This window comes from Anoplopoma fimbria, chromosome 12 (genome assembly GCF_027596085.1).
Source record: "Anoplopoma fimbria isolate UVic2021 breed Golden Eagle Sablefish chromosome 12, Afim_UVic_2022, whole genome shotgun sequence".
Classification (NCBI taxonomy): domain Eukaryota; kingdom Metazoa; phylum Chordata; class Actinopteri; order Perciformes; family Anoplopomatidae; genus Anoplopoma; species Anoplopoma fimbria.
Genome location: NC_072460.1, coordinates 16,685,619 through 16,699,975, shown reverse-complemented (window position 1 = coordinate 16,699,975; position 14,357 = coordinate 16,685,619). Strand labels below are relative to the sequence as shown.

At 41.1% G+C, this 14,357-nt stretch overlaps 1 protein-coding gene across 1 annotated transcript; it reads left to right on the top strand.

Annotated features, from left to right (window-relative positions):
- The first annotated feature begins 753 nt into the window (after positions 1–753).
- On the top strand, positions 754–11,679 carry ankrd52a (ankyrin repeat domain 52a). The gene is made up of 28 exons (XM_054608450.1): positions 754–869; positions 1,319–1,402; positions 1,487–1,565; positions 1,743–1,813; positions 2,017–2,217; positions 2,309–2,396; positions 2,691–2,833; positions 2,953–3,165; positions 3,838–3,916; positions 4,004–4,118; positions 4,606–4,688; positions 4,781–4,898; positions 5,006–5,074; positions 5,213–5,353; positions 5,693–5,755; positions 6,032–6,143; positions 6,501–6,572; positions 6,675–6,876; positions 7,007–7,094; positions 7,222–7,339; positions 8,024–8,243; positions 8,345–8,432; positions 8,542–8,625; positions 9,370–9,515; positions 9,628–9,710; positions 9,837–9,919; positions 10,230–10,321; positions 10,682–11,679. Exons 1-28 carry the CDS (start codon positions 843–845, stop codon positions 10,951–10,953), a joined length of 3,234 nt encoding a protein of 1,077 aa, XP_054464425.1. The 5' UTR covers positions 754–842; the 3' UTR covers positions 10,954–11,679.
- Positions 11,680–14,357: the final 2,678 nt, after the last annotated feature.

Here is a 14,357-nt window from a genome sequence, read left to right as displayed (position 1 = left end):
ATTTTATCTTATCTTATTTTATCTTATATTATATTATATTATATTATATTATATTATATTATATTTGTTCAGGTCTATTTTCTAGCAATAAACCAAAATAGTTTTAAATTACCATTTAAAAAAAAAAAAATAACTTATTATTATTATTATTATTATTATTATTATAAATAATATAAATAATGTTAAATCAAAGAGTCTACTATTAATTTGACCTGATGTAATATGATTATTATTATTATTATTAGACGACTTTACGGATATCTTGAGATCAAACGTCTCCATGACGGCAGATACGTCTCCATGACAACAGAGAAACGTCCAACCGCTGATGAGATGCGGTTGGAGATGTGGCCTCAAACAGCCAATGAGTTAGACAAAATTATATATATATTATATATTATATATTTTCAAGTTAGATCAAATATGCTCAATGACATCTAGGTTACATAACTCTGACTTGGTGCCCCTCGACCCTGAACGTTTCACTTGACCTCGCAGAAGTCAGTCATCCATGTTGTCACCGTCGTCAGTGTAAAGCGCATCACCGTTGTCTTACACAAGATGGCGCCATTTCCTCCCCGCCCCCCCGAACGGGCGAAAACAGACCGCCACGCCTGTAGGCGGACCAGCACGGTCTTAGCCTGTATCGTCAAAGCAGACATCGGATACAGACAACAACAGTGACAGATCCAGACCGCATTTCTGTTTGCAACCAGCTATGGGTGTAGTCTAAAAAAAAAAAAAAAAAAAAAAAAAAAAAAAAGAGGGATACAGTAGCGCACCGCAATATACCTCTAAGTTTTATCCTCATGAAGGAGCTCCGTCCTGGCTGAGTTTGGGAGATGGGAGTACATAACATCGCAGACCAGGTACGGCGGAAGAACGCGCTCCGTGTTCGTGCAGTGGCGCAGTCTATTTGCTGGCATAGCGCTGTTCGCTCTTGTGCGCAACATACTACGTCTCACGCGTCGTTTGGTGTTACGCTCATTCGTTGTGCGTGTTTCTGTGGGTGCATATCGGAGACATACTGCTTTAATCACCAGTGTTCAACGCGTACGTCAGTGCTGCTCATGCCTCGGCCCTGCTCCGGGGCCGTCAGTAGTTTAGACGAGGGCCTGTAGGCCGCAGCCAGGGCTCGGTGTATTTCCTGGAATCGCATTCGTTACCTAACACTACAGGCATTGCAGCGGATGCAGCATGTAACATAATGCATGCATATTAACCCGTTTCACTGAATATGTTATCTAACCAATCGTTGCTCTGGATTAACGTTATTGTGAAAATGCAACGTGATTTAGCAGGTATTTCTGTGTTGCAGCCTCCTCTGGTCCAGGCCATCTTCAATCGTAATGCTGAAGAAGTTCAACTGTTATTGCACAAAAAGGAGGATGTCAATGCACTGGTATGTATGATGTGCTTTATTATCGGTTATTATCCAAACATGAAGATTAAACGTCATATTCCCCTTAATTGATTTTACCCACAGGACCAAGAGCGTCGCACGCCACTTCATGCTGCTGCCTGTGTGGGTGACGTCCACATATTGGACCTCCTCATTGAATCAGGTGAGTGAGCTGCTGTATCCATCACAGATATTTGGCCATGTGTTCATGAAATGTGGTGCATGCTCACCACTCCAATAAATGTTACCCTCATTTTCAGCTCACTGTGCAGTTGTTCTGCCCTTTCCACCTACAACGTCCTTGTTAATTCTTAAAATGTTTCATTGTTTTGTCTGCCAGGTGCCACTGTAAATGCTAAAGACCATGTATGGTTGACCCCGTTGCACAGGGCAGCTGCTTCCAGGAATGAGGTAAGCAATAAACTCGTATCCCTTTGCCATTCCGAGGAGTCCAGTTATCTCTGTCAGATGACTTCATCCTCTTATTCCCTTATGTACCCACAGTGATTTTAGAACTCATTTAGATTAATGTCTCAATATAGAGTGCTGACTGAAGCAAATGCAGCAAATTGCAGATATAATATATGCTTTAAGCTCTTGCGATGGTTCCCCAGAGGGCAGTGAGTCTGCTGCTGAGGCGCGGAGCAGAGGCAAATGCACGAGACAAGTTCTGGCAGACGCCGCTGCATGTGGCTACTGCCAACCGTGCCACACGCTGCGCAGAGGCCTTGCTGACCCAGCTGAGCAACCTGAACATGGCAGATCGCACTGGCAGAACTGCCCTGCACCATGCAGCTCAGAGTGGGTTCCAGGAGGTGAGTCTGGGGTTATTGCTGTCCTATTTTGAGATTTTCTTTGAGAACCTATGAGTTGTTTTTCCTACAATTTTATTTATTTGACTCGCAGATGGTGAAGCTGCTGCTGAACAAAGGGGCCAACCTGAGTGCCATCGATAAGAAGGAAAGACAGCCTATCCATTGTGCTGCTTACTTGGGTAAGCAAGTTTTGCTGTCTTGCCAATTCTGCACACAGCACACATTTTCATCGTCAAATAGCAGTAAAAGCTCCTATTGTTCATGACAAGTTTCACTCAAATGATGAGCAAAAACATTGCCAAGTACTTGCGTCATTATCTGGGGTAAAAGACACCACAATCGCGGATTGTTGTGTCCTTACACCAAGAACTCTCTGTTTGTGGGCATTATTGTTTTTAATCCTCTAAATTGTATATGATTTTTGTCAAAGATGATACTGAAATGTTTTCTCCCTTTTTTTTTGTTTCCTGTAGGGCATTCAGAGATTGTGAAGTTGCTGGTGTCCCGCAGCGCAGACAAGTGCTGCAAGGATAAGCAGGGCTACACACCTCTCCATGCTGCAGCAGCAAGTGGTCACCTCGAAATTGTAAAGTACCTGCTGAGGATGGGGACAGAGGTGAGTGATATGACTTTTTCATATATATATATATGTATGTATGTATATATATATATGTATGACTCCTGCCTTTCAGGCTCTTGGCTCAGTCTGATCTGGTGTTTGTGTTTTGCTGTCAGATTGATGAGCCCAACAGCTTTGGAAACACTGCGCTCCACGTGGCTTGCTACATGGGACAGGAGGCTGTGGCTACCGAGCTGGTGAACCATGGAGCTAACGTTAACCAGCCCAACAAGTGCGGCTACACCCCTCTGCACCTGGCCGCTGTCTCCACCAACGGTGCCCTCTGTCTGGAGTTGCTGGTCAACAACGGGGCAGATGTCAACCAGCAGGTATGAAATGCGCTGAAGAGTCTTAAATGGAAAAGACTGTTAAATTTACTTTACTTACTGTTCCTTATGTGTTGTGATGATAATGAAGTGTTAAAATGCGTTAGTGCACTACATTTTGTTTGGTTGGATGCTGTGGTCAAAAGTCATTCAATTAACATGGGGGTGGATAAGGATAATAAATGGAGATAATACACCGTCTATTCCTGTCCATTGAAACTCTTTCCGTAAATGTGCAGCGGTGGAACATGTATCTCACACGTGTATTTAGCTGCTAGAAATGAGACCATTTCCATAGTATGTGTGAAAAGGGACTGCATAAGAAAGAAAATGTCCTGATATAAAAATCATGTTATTAATCAATCATCTTTTTATAGCTTTCAAAAACCTTACTTGTAACATTAAAATGTATTTTATTGATATAAATGAATGGCAGACAGTGTGGAAACTACTTGTTGTTAGCTACTGCTTCCTGCACAAACACTGCATAAAAATGGTCAAACCATGCATGCTAAGTCCAACTGGCCTTGATCAATGTTATTGTAGCAGCTTTCCGAAGGTTGCTCACACCACCTCCCAACACTAAACTGTGAATTGTAATTATCTCTGAACTACACTCAAGATGAAATAATATGATTTTATATATATATATATATTTTTTTTTTTTTTTTTCAGAGCAAAGAAGGGAAGAGCCCCCTGCACATGGCAGCCATTCATGGACGCTTCACACGCTCTCAGATCCTCATCCAAAACGGTAACGATGACCTTTACGACTGATCTGTGAGAAGATGTTTGTCCTGTTGAGTCTTTTATTCACGCCCTCTTCCCTTGTTTACTTCAGGTGGGGAAATTGATTGTGTGGATAAGTTTGGCAATACTCCTCTCCACGTTGCTGCTAAGTACGGCCATGAACTGCTGATCAGCACTCTAATGACCAACGGAGCAGACACGGCCAGGTATCAGAAAAGCTTTAAGTTTTATTACTTATTGATTTAATCATGCCATGAGGTTGTAAAATCACATTAAACAACAGATCTTAATACAAATAATGGGGTTACATTTCAGTATGCACCAATCTCAGATATTAGGCCAATACTAACATAAGTAAATATACAATATACATTATATGCTCAATTTGTAATTCCTGTTAATTCTATAGGGTTTTTACCAAGTTGCAGTTGTACAATTTATTATTTTAATAAAAAATAACAATTTAGAAAATGTCTATTTATTGATTTCTTACATTTGTTTTTTACAATTAAGTAATGTTTAAGTCAGGCCTAATGTTGCCTTACGCATAAAATAATGATTTCGAGCTCATTTAACACGGGTTTCTGATCGGCCGATACCTAAAGCTCTGGTATCGTTAACCTAGTTACATTTTTAACATTGACTGTTTCATTTCTAATATTCTGTTTGTATGTTTTTTTTTGTCATCTCCAGACGTGGAATCCATGGAATGTTTCCCTTGCACTTAGCTGTGCTGTACGGGTTTTCAGACTGTTGTCGCAAGTTACTCTCCTCAGGTTTGTCGTGCTCTCTGATTTACAAAATCTTTCTATTTTTGCACGCTTTGACATTGCTTTTGCCTCCAACTTGTTTTTTTATTACCCTACAGGTCAGCTGTATAGTATAGTTTCATCCATGAGTAAGGAGCATGTACTTTCTGCTGGGTTTGACATAAACAACCCTGACAACTTTGGGAGGACCTGTCTACACGCTGCTGCCTCTGGAGGGTAAGATGCAGAATCTGCTTTGTCATATATAAATGCCTTGAAAAATGTTCTGGTCTCACATGTCGTCTTTAACTTAATTTCCTTTCCATGATCATCTTCCTTTACAGAAATGTTGAATGTCTGAACTTGCTCTTAAGTAGCGGTACTGACTTGAATAAGAGGGACATAATGGGAAGGTGAGTTTCTCCTCATCTGTGTTAGATGTTTTTATTTAGCTGCTGCTGTAACAGCATTTAAAGTGCATCCTTATACATACATACATACATACATACTATTCCGAGTGACTATTCTCTCTCCTCTCATCCTCCCCATAGGACCCCGTTGCACTATGCGGCTGCTAATGGGAGGTACCAGTGCACTGTGACCCTGGTGAGCGCTGGCGCCGAGGTCAACGAGCCTGACCAGACGGGCTGTACTCCCCTGCACTACTCTGCCGCCTCCCAGGCCTTCAGCAGGTTGGAAAACATGTCTCTCTCTCTCTCTCTCTCTCTTCCGTGTTCTCACTGAAAGCCACCACATTCCGTTTAAGTCTGGCAGAAAGTCAAGTCTTGTTCTGGAGAAACTGTCAAATTGCAGGGCGTTTATGAAATTGAAACAGTTGGTGAACAAAAATAACTTTGTTTCTTGACCTTGACTTTCTCTTTTTTTTTTTTTTTTTTTTCACATTACTCATACGTATGCAGTTCAAACTGTTTACTGAATGTTTGGTTTCATAGTCAAATTGTGGTTTCATGTGTACGTTATACTGATATCAAGAAAGTTTATTGAATCAGATCATTTCTTTTCATTTTCAGAGTTGATCGTCATTTTTCTGGGAACCATCAGAATGATGAGGATGAGGCGAAGGAGTCGTACTTGTGAGTTTTTTTTTCTTGTCTTTCCTTTTTCATTGAACCATGACGAATGTTATCAAGGCTTAAAAAACAACAAAAGCTGGACAGCACGGGGGGAAATTGGCAACACATTCTTGGCCTTGTTGACTTGCAAAATGCAGTAACGGCAAATTATTTTCATTTTCTGCAACCAAAGCTGATACCTGGTAATCGGCCTGGCAACCATATTTAAAATTTAGTGATGAGACCTGCTCTATTCTTTATCCCCTCTCTACATGTTTTGCCGTCTTCTAATAACAGCTGCTTGGAGCATCTTTTGGACAACGGTGCTGATCCCTCCATGGTCAACTCAAAGGGTTACAGTGCTGTTCACTATGCAGCTTATCATGGCAACAAACAGAACCTGGAGCTGGTGAGTTTCTTTTTTTTTCTTTTTTTATCTGAAATCCCTTCACAACTTTACTTAGCACATGCACTAATACTCAAATGTCACACATTAAATGCACTTATACTCATATTCAGCTAAAGCAGATGTCACACGTCTGCTCCACAAGACTTAGGTCGACACTATATTTATTCCGTTGAGTGAAATATATTTCCAGTTGTGTTGTTTAGCCGAAACGAATAATTAATGTGATACATTTTGCATGCTGTGCATGATGAAAACATGTTCAGGTTTAACTTTTGATTGATATTGATATGTGCAGCATGTTTATTTTATTTCCCCAGTAATTTAAATTATATCCACCTATTGTGGTTTATTTCTCAGCTCCTGGAGATGTCCTTTAATGCACTAGGAGACATAGAGAGCAGTATTCCAGTCAGTCCTCTGCATCTTGCTGTAAGTGTTTTGCATTTAACCAACCTGGTCGAAACTGGTTGTAATCAACCTCTTAATGCTGACCACATGCAAAGTTGTGACCGCCCTTCTCTGCTCCCTTAGGCTGATAAGGGTCACTGGCAGGCGCTGCGTGTGCTGACGGAGACCGCAGCCTATGTGGACATGCAGGATGCCGCAGGGCGATCCGTGCTCTACTTGGCTGCCCAGAAAGGCTACGCCCGCTGTGTGGAGGTGCTGTTGGCTCAGGGGGCCTCCTGTCTCCTCAATGACAACCGCCTCATGTGGACTCCAATTCATGTTGCAGGTATACTGCTCTCTGCTGGAAGATTTCATGACATAGCAATGTTTCTGATTATTACTACCCTTAATGGTCTAAATTTTAAGTTATAAAGAATACATTTTCTAATTCTCTCTTGTGCTTTTTTTCATACCAGCTTCCAATGGTCACTCAGACTGCTTGCGCATGATGATTGATTATGGGGAGGAAGGAGATCTCACCAATGTTGCAGACAAATTTGGCCAGTAAGTTGTTTTATTTGAAAAAGCACGTCTTCAATTTGTACATTCAGCTTTCAAAAACAGTTTAATGCCTAAAGCCTATGAGCACTCGGTAAAAAAAGGTCTTTATGGTTCCTTCTGTCCCTTTCAGGACCCCTTTGATGCTCGCTGTTCTCGGAGGTCACACTGACTGTGTCCACTACCTGTTGGAGAAGGGTGCCCTGCCAGATGCCAAGGACAAGAGGGGCAGCACATCTTTGCACAGAGGGGTAAGTCAAAAAACCAAACTATAGCCGAGCATCAGCTGAACCACAAACGCATACAGGACTTTGGTTGTGACTTTTAATTGGTAGTGAGAATTAAAGTGAAACTTTTTACCTTGACAATGTTGACTTTTGTTGTATAACTTATAACTTGTACTTTTACCACAAAATGTACTAGTTTAGATCATAAAGCTAAATGGGAACCTACCTGATGAAAAAGTTAAGCTGCGTCCAGCAGTGTTTGCAAGTTTCCCTGTTGACAAAAGGGTAAAATATTAACAGAAAGGGATGATGTTTAAAGCTCCTTTTTTAAAGTCTTACTAGCACCATCTGTCAAAGAGCCATAAGGATAAAAGCAATAAAGCCCAGGCATACTAGGTGGCCCAGTTTCCTGGACAGGTATTTATCTAAGTCATGGATTTAAAACCTTTTTTTTTATTTTTTTAAATGAGATATCTATTAAATAACATTCAAAGACAGATCTCAGAATAAGAGATTCCTGTCCTGGAAAGTAGCTTAAATCTAATTAATGCTGCTTTGATCAAGAAGTAGAATACCTAAAAGAGAAATGTGAGCAGGAAATGATTTCACCCATAATGTAAAGATGTTATAATTGTTATTTTTCTCAGTCCAAGTTGTCGCTTGTATCAGTGGAGATTGTCTCATCGCCTCCTGCTGGTCTTTGTTCAGGCGGTGTTGGGCCATGATGACTGTGTGACAGCCCTGCTGGAGCACAAAGCATCTGCACTGTGTCGGGACGTTCAGGGTAGGACACCGCTGCACTACGCTGCAGCCAGAGGCCACACGGAGATCCTGGCCGGTCTGGTGCAGGCCGCCATGGCAACAGACCAACAAGACAAACTGCTGGACAACAAACAATACACCCCATTACACTGGGCTGCTTACAAAGGTTTGCTTAGTTTGATCGACTGGAAATGGCTAATCCCTAAATGTTGCAATGACTCACTGTCACATCTGTTGTCTATAATGCTGAGTGTGTTTTGTTTTCAGGGCATGAAGACTGTTTGGAGGTTTTACTTGAATTTAAAACATTTATCCATGAAGAGGGAAACCCTTTCACCCCCCTGCACTGTGCTCTGTGAGTATTAAGTTGGCACGTGCTTTTGTGGCATGTCTTACTGTGTCAAAACAAATTTCTCAAAAAAAGAAATTAAATAATTTCATTAACTCTGCGGTCTTGCTTGTAGGATGAATGGCCACAGCGGTGCTGCAGAGAGGCTGCTGGAGTCTGCTGGGGTCCACATGATTAACACCAGAGATGCCAAAGGAAGGTGAGAATGCAGGAAAAAAAGACTTAAAGGTCAATTATTGTAATAAGTGAGATTTTTGTCTTTTTTTATTTTTTATTATAAAGCAGGTCTTAGTACTATATAAATACTGTGAAAGTATTAATGCTCGATCCATTGAGAAATACAAACAGCCTGTATTCTGAAACTGTGCCCTTAAACGAATCTTCAACATAACGTAAACAGTTTGTTTTCCGGTGGCAGTGTATGTGAAAGACATCGGCTGGAATGAAGTAAACATGGACCCAAGTGGTTGCCTAGCAACACAATTCCGCTGTAACACTATAGAACAATTCAGACAGTACAAACATTTTTTTAAGCATTAAAGCATGTAAACAGATTCTTGTAGAAAACCCCCCAAAACAAGTATGACCCTGGACGTAAGCATAATATGCCTCCTTTAAAGGAATAGTTCAGGTTTTTTGTAGAGGGGTTGTATGAAGTACTTAGCCATATACAGTGTATTATCTACAGTAGATGGTACACCCCCAGTTGGGAGAAACAGACAGGGGGACCAACAAGAGAACAAAGCACTGTACAGAAATGTTACGCTGACATCAAATGTATTCTCCATCATAATAGAGTTGGTAGTCTGACAAAGACCTCACCCTTCTTCTGTCTTATCAAGTCATTGGTCTGAAGGCCTGGTGTGTTGTACTGCCACAGCCCCTGAAGCCATAACACTGATCACACAGTAATTGTTTGGACTGTCTCTGTCTGTGCCTGTAGGACCCCACTGCATGCTGCTGCATTTGCTGAAGATGTCGCGGGGCTTCAGCTGGTACTTCGCCATGGGACAGAGATCAACGCAGTGGACAACAGTGGATGCTCTGCTCTGATGGTAGCTGCTGACAAGGGACACAGTGGCACCGTGGGTAAGTCTTTGACCTGTTATTCTTGTGGGGTTCTTAAGTACTAGCTGTTTCCTTAAGAATACATAGCTGATGTAGCAGGACATAAATGTCTTTGTCTCTTGATGTCCCCCAGCCATCCTTCTTCACCGGGCCAAGGCTGACCTGACACTGCTGGATGAGAACAAGAACACTGCCCTGCACCTGGCCTGCAGCAAGGTACACAAAGCTCCACTGTGTTGTGCTCAGTATTAACACCTGAGTGTAACGCGATACACCAAGTAGTATGTAGACATATGACCAAGCAATTTTTTTTTTACTTTTCTTTTTCGTTTTGTCCCTCAGGCCCATGAGATGTGTGCCCTGCTGATTCTGGGGGAAATCCACAGTCCCACACTCATAAATGCCACCAACGGCGCTCTGCAAATGTGAGAAAGCTATCAATACTTTTAAGCTGTCAACAAAAAAGGGGGCAAAAAAAACATGGAGTTCATTAGGATTTTCTGTAAATAATTGTGAGCCTACAATCCTAAAAATGCCCTCGTAGGCCAAAAATCTTTAAAAACTGTTTAGCACATGTTTGTCATCTGTTTACATCTGGCCTCTACTCTGAGAGTGGAACTGTTATTGAAGGTTTGGGGTGTTCTTAACCTGTTCTAATGTTAAAACTGCAGACTTGATGATGAGTACTAGATCTGCCAGCTGTTTCTCACACTCTTTTCCCACATTCTCTTCCAGGCCCCTCCATCTTGCAGCACGTAATGGCATGGCTACGGTGGTGCAGGCACTGCTGAGTAGAGGAGCCACTGTGCTGGCTGTGGATGAGGAAGGTGAGGCCTTTCGATGCATGGTTAGCCATTACAGTTAGCTCGCATAGAAAGTTTGGATATTGAAAGAGTCTTACAATGTTTATAATGATTTAGCTTGGAAACTTTCTGACTGTTTTCCACAACACCCCATAGTTTCAGATTGCCCACTTGGGGGCAGCCAACAAGCTTTAAACATCACATTGACATACCACTTTTTGATAAAGGAACATGGTGAACCTGTTAGATATCTGTAGCTGAAGTTGGTGTGGGCGGGTTAAACAAAGCCTTGATGCACTAAGTTTGCATCAATGATTTTTTTAGTAATCGATTTTCTAGAGGGATCGTTTCAGCCCTAATGTGAATCTGTTACCTGTCAATCAGGCCATACCCCAGCCCTGGCCTGTGCTCCCAACAAGGACGTGGCTGACTGCCTGGCTCTGATCCTCTCTACCATGAAGCCTTTCCCCCAACGGGACCCTTCCTCCTGCTCCTGCCCTTCTCCCACCGTCTCCCCCTCCACGGGTCTCAACTTGCTGAAGCACTGCGGCATCACTGCCGCCTGCGCACCCTTGCCCAGCAACGGCCTCCACAACGGCTACGTCAAAGACCGTCACGGTGCACCGGTTGGCCTGGACGGGTGTCTGTCTGAGTGAGGTCACGCGCCCCCCTCAGTCAGCTGCTATCACCATCATCACCACCAGGGGGGGGACTCCCTTTAACATGGCCCAGAGGACCAGGAGAGCACCCACCCACATGTCTGTTCTCTGTGTATGTATGTGTTTGTGTGTCCGTGTGTGCGTGAGTGTTTGTTCTTCTCTTGAGGTGCAGTCAAACCTAATATGCAATTAGATCCCATTCCTCCATCTCCTAGTAGTGCTTAATATGTAGAGGCAGATTGCTCTACAAGGTCACTCAGATGAAGTGTGGCATCCAAAACAAATTTGGCCATCTCTAAATCATTTAACCCTTTAAAACCATGTCGACATAATTATATAACCGACATCTAAGAGCATGGAAATTTCTGTATCCTCAACTGTCCTTCTATTCATATCACTAAATATATAAGTCATATCATGTTAAATCCGTTGTGGTGACCTTGTAGAGGAACATACAGCCTTCCCAAAAGAATGATCAAAGAGTTTCTTTGTTTGTTTTTTGATTATATTTTCTTTATTTTGTTTTGTTTTTAATTGTCCGTTAGCCTAGAATTTTTATGAAGGAACCACACAAGGGAAAAGTCGAAATTTTTGCTTGAGTGCAATGCTTGTGCACTACAGTACAATCCGAAATTTGGAAAAAGGGTCACAAAGATGTTAATTCCATAGTGTACTTTAAATGTACGGCCTATAATTGTTTGGCATTTTAAGATAATTTGGTAATGCTGCTGAATACGTTAGCATGTCTCCTTCCAAAGGAGAGCGATGTTGGGGTCAGCGTTCGTAACATTGATTTGTTCTTGATGCTGACTTCATGTTTTAAAGATGCTAAATAAGTGTTTGTTAAGCTAGAATGTTTCTAAGCATATAACTTATGACCAAAGTTGATCAACACTATTATGGCTATAAATTATTTATTTGAGATGAACTGTACTGTATAGAGAAAGACAATAGATCTTGATATACCTCGTCAACTCGTTTAGCAGCTGCTTCATCTTCACCCAGGGTCCGTAGGCCTAACGTTCTCTTTTTGTAGGACTGGAGAACTACTGTAGGATAGTGACTGACAGAGGCCTTGTTTATTTCTAGATGAAGGCTTTACTAGTAATATCTGCCAACAACACCTCATCAAAGCGTCATATATCTGAGCACATAAATGAACAAGCCATTTCAATTTATTTCCCATCTATTTAACAGTGTTTTTTGGAAAAAAGTTTTCCAAATTCGAACGGCCTAATTATCAAAAGATGAGCAATCGGTTTTGGTTTTTAGGCACTAGTGACCTCTTTTTCTTCTGTTCTTTGGGTTTTCTGAAGTTGAACCGCCCATCAGCTTTGTGGTTTAAAACAAACTCGCACTAAAGGAGTATTTCTTGGAGCTGGTGAACTAGTCTTAAACATCTAATAGCTTATATCTCAACTTCTCTGTGGTCAACTCTGATCAATTTGAACAGTTAAAGAGTAATGTCTGCTATTTTTATTGGGCAGTTTTCAAGCAATATTTTCTTTTGGCCTTTTTTTTGTTTAACGTTATTGAATAGACAATCACTGTCACAAGGGCTTTTGTTTCCCTGGAATGTGTTATGATTTTTTTTCCGTTCTTATTATTTCATGACAAATTACCTAAAGACTAAACGAATGGCTCTGTGTGTGCCGGGCATTTTACTGTCAGTGTCAACACAAATGCACTGGATTGCCTTTATGGCATCTCATGAAATGCCTTTTGACCCATGCCTTCTGTAACACATCATTTCAGTTGGATTGCATAATGGCAGAATATGATGAGCCCTGAGACTGATTATCTTTCCACCCATTTGATAGCAACAGCATTAAACCACAGTTGCACCCATAGCATCTTGTGGGGGGGAATTGCCCGGCATATCTTTATATGTCCTGGTGTTATCAATGACCAGGGAGTTGATATCCCTTATAGAGGCAGATAGGGCTAAGAGGAAAAGGAGAGGGATCTTTGCTTAGGCCAATACCTGTTGTTTAGATTTCAGGAATAGCAGAAATCCAAATATGTGCTTTTTTGGTGTTGATTTTTTTTTGTCTCCTCATCCCATTTCTGGTACTAAAGATGATTGTATCGGACCACTAGAGCTGTTTGTGACTTTTAGATGTTATATCTATGCTATTTTGTCTTGTTATTTTTTTTGGTTGTTGTTTAAGACCATCTGCTGGTGGTTAAATTACACTGAGTCGGATTGTTTTCATCGGTGTGATAACTTCATATCCGCTGGTAATGAAGTGGCACAATTGCACAAATTAGTTGACTGGATGAAAGATGAGGACCTAGACTAGGAGATGTCGTTAAAAACCCCTGCGAAACAAATCTTGTATTTTACATAAGTTACAAAAACTGACAAAGTCCATTTCAGAGCAGTCATTTCTGAGTAGTGTCATAGTTTCATAGTTGGCATTTCAATTGACCTCCATAACTGACTGAAATGAAATGGAACTACTGTAATTGGTGATCCCCAGCCTTTGTTCTCTTGATCTATTTATAATTTTCTTGAGAACAGTTATATTATTATTATTATTATTATTATTATTATTATTTATTATTATTAACATTAGGGATAGGTACAAAACGTTTTGTAATCTCAGGATCTGTGCTGAAATAGCAGCAGGCAGAATTTATTAATCCAATCAGATCTCAGCAGGATGATTATGTCTACAATTTCTTTGATGGGATGCTCCATAATTTAATTCCTTTTTAACCTTAATCCCACAGCACTTAATTAGATAGTCAAGCACGCACTTTAGTACATTCAGGTTCTAAGTGTGCAACATAGAGCAGATGTAATGTATGTACTTATGTTTACATGCATGTGTGTTGCTGCTGAATACAGGAAGGTAGGGTAACAAGAGACAAGCAAAGGCTGCAACAAAATTGTACTCTAATAATGCATTATTTAAAAAAACTAAAAAAAAAAAAGTGTCTCTAAATATTTCGGGACAGTGTCCACTGCCCACTGACTTTTTTGTGTTATCTATTTCTGGGCAACCAGCCCCAAAAAAGTGACAAGGTTACATTACCCAGCCTACTGTTATAATACAGACTCTGGCCTAAGTCACTTAAAGTCAGTCCAGTGATTCAACAGACACCTCAGGCTTCTCAAAACACTCTTCATACTCTCTGCCATCGGTAGGTGCTGTCAGACCGTTTTTGTTCGGGCAGGGATTTTTTCTTTCTCTTGTGATGTCCTAACTGACCAGTAAATGGAGCCATTGCCCCTGCAACTATACAGGTTGCAACTGAATCCTTTTGTTGTATCACAGTATTCTTATACATGCTTTCTTTTTTATTTGTGTGTACCAGTGATAATTGAGTGATGGTGCATGGAGCTAGATCACAATTTTGATATAGTAACAATTTAAGCGAGTGGAGCATATACA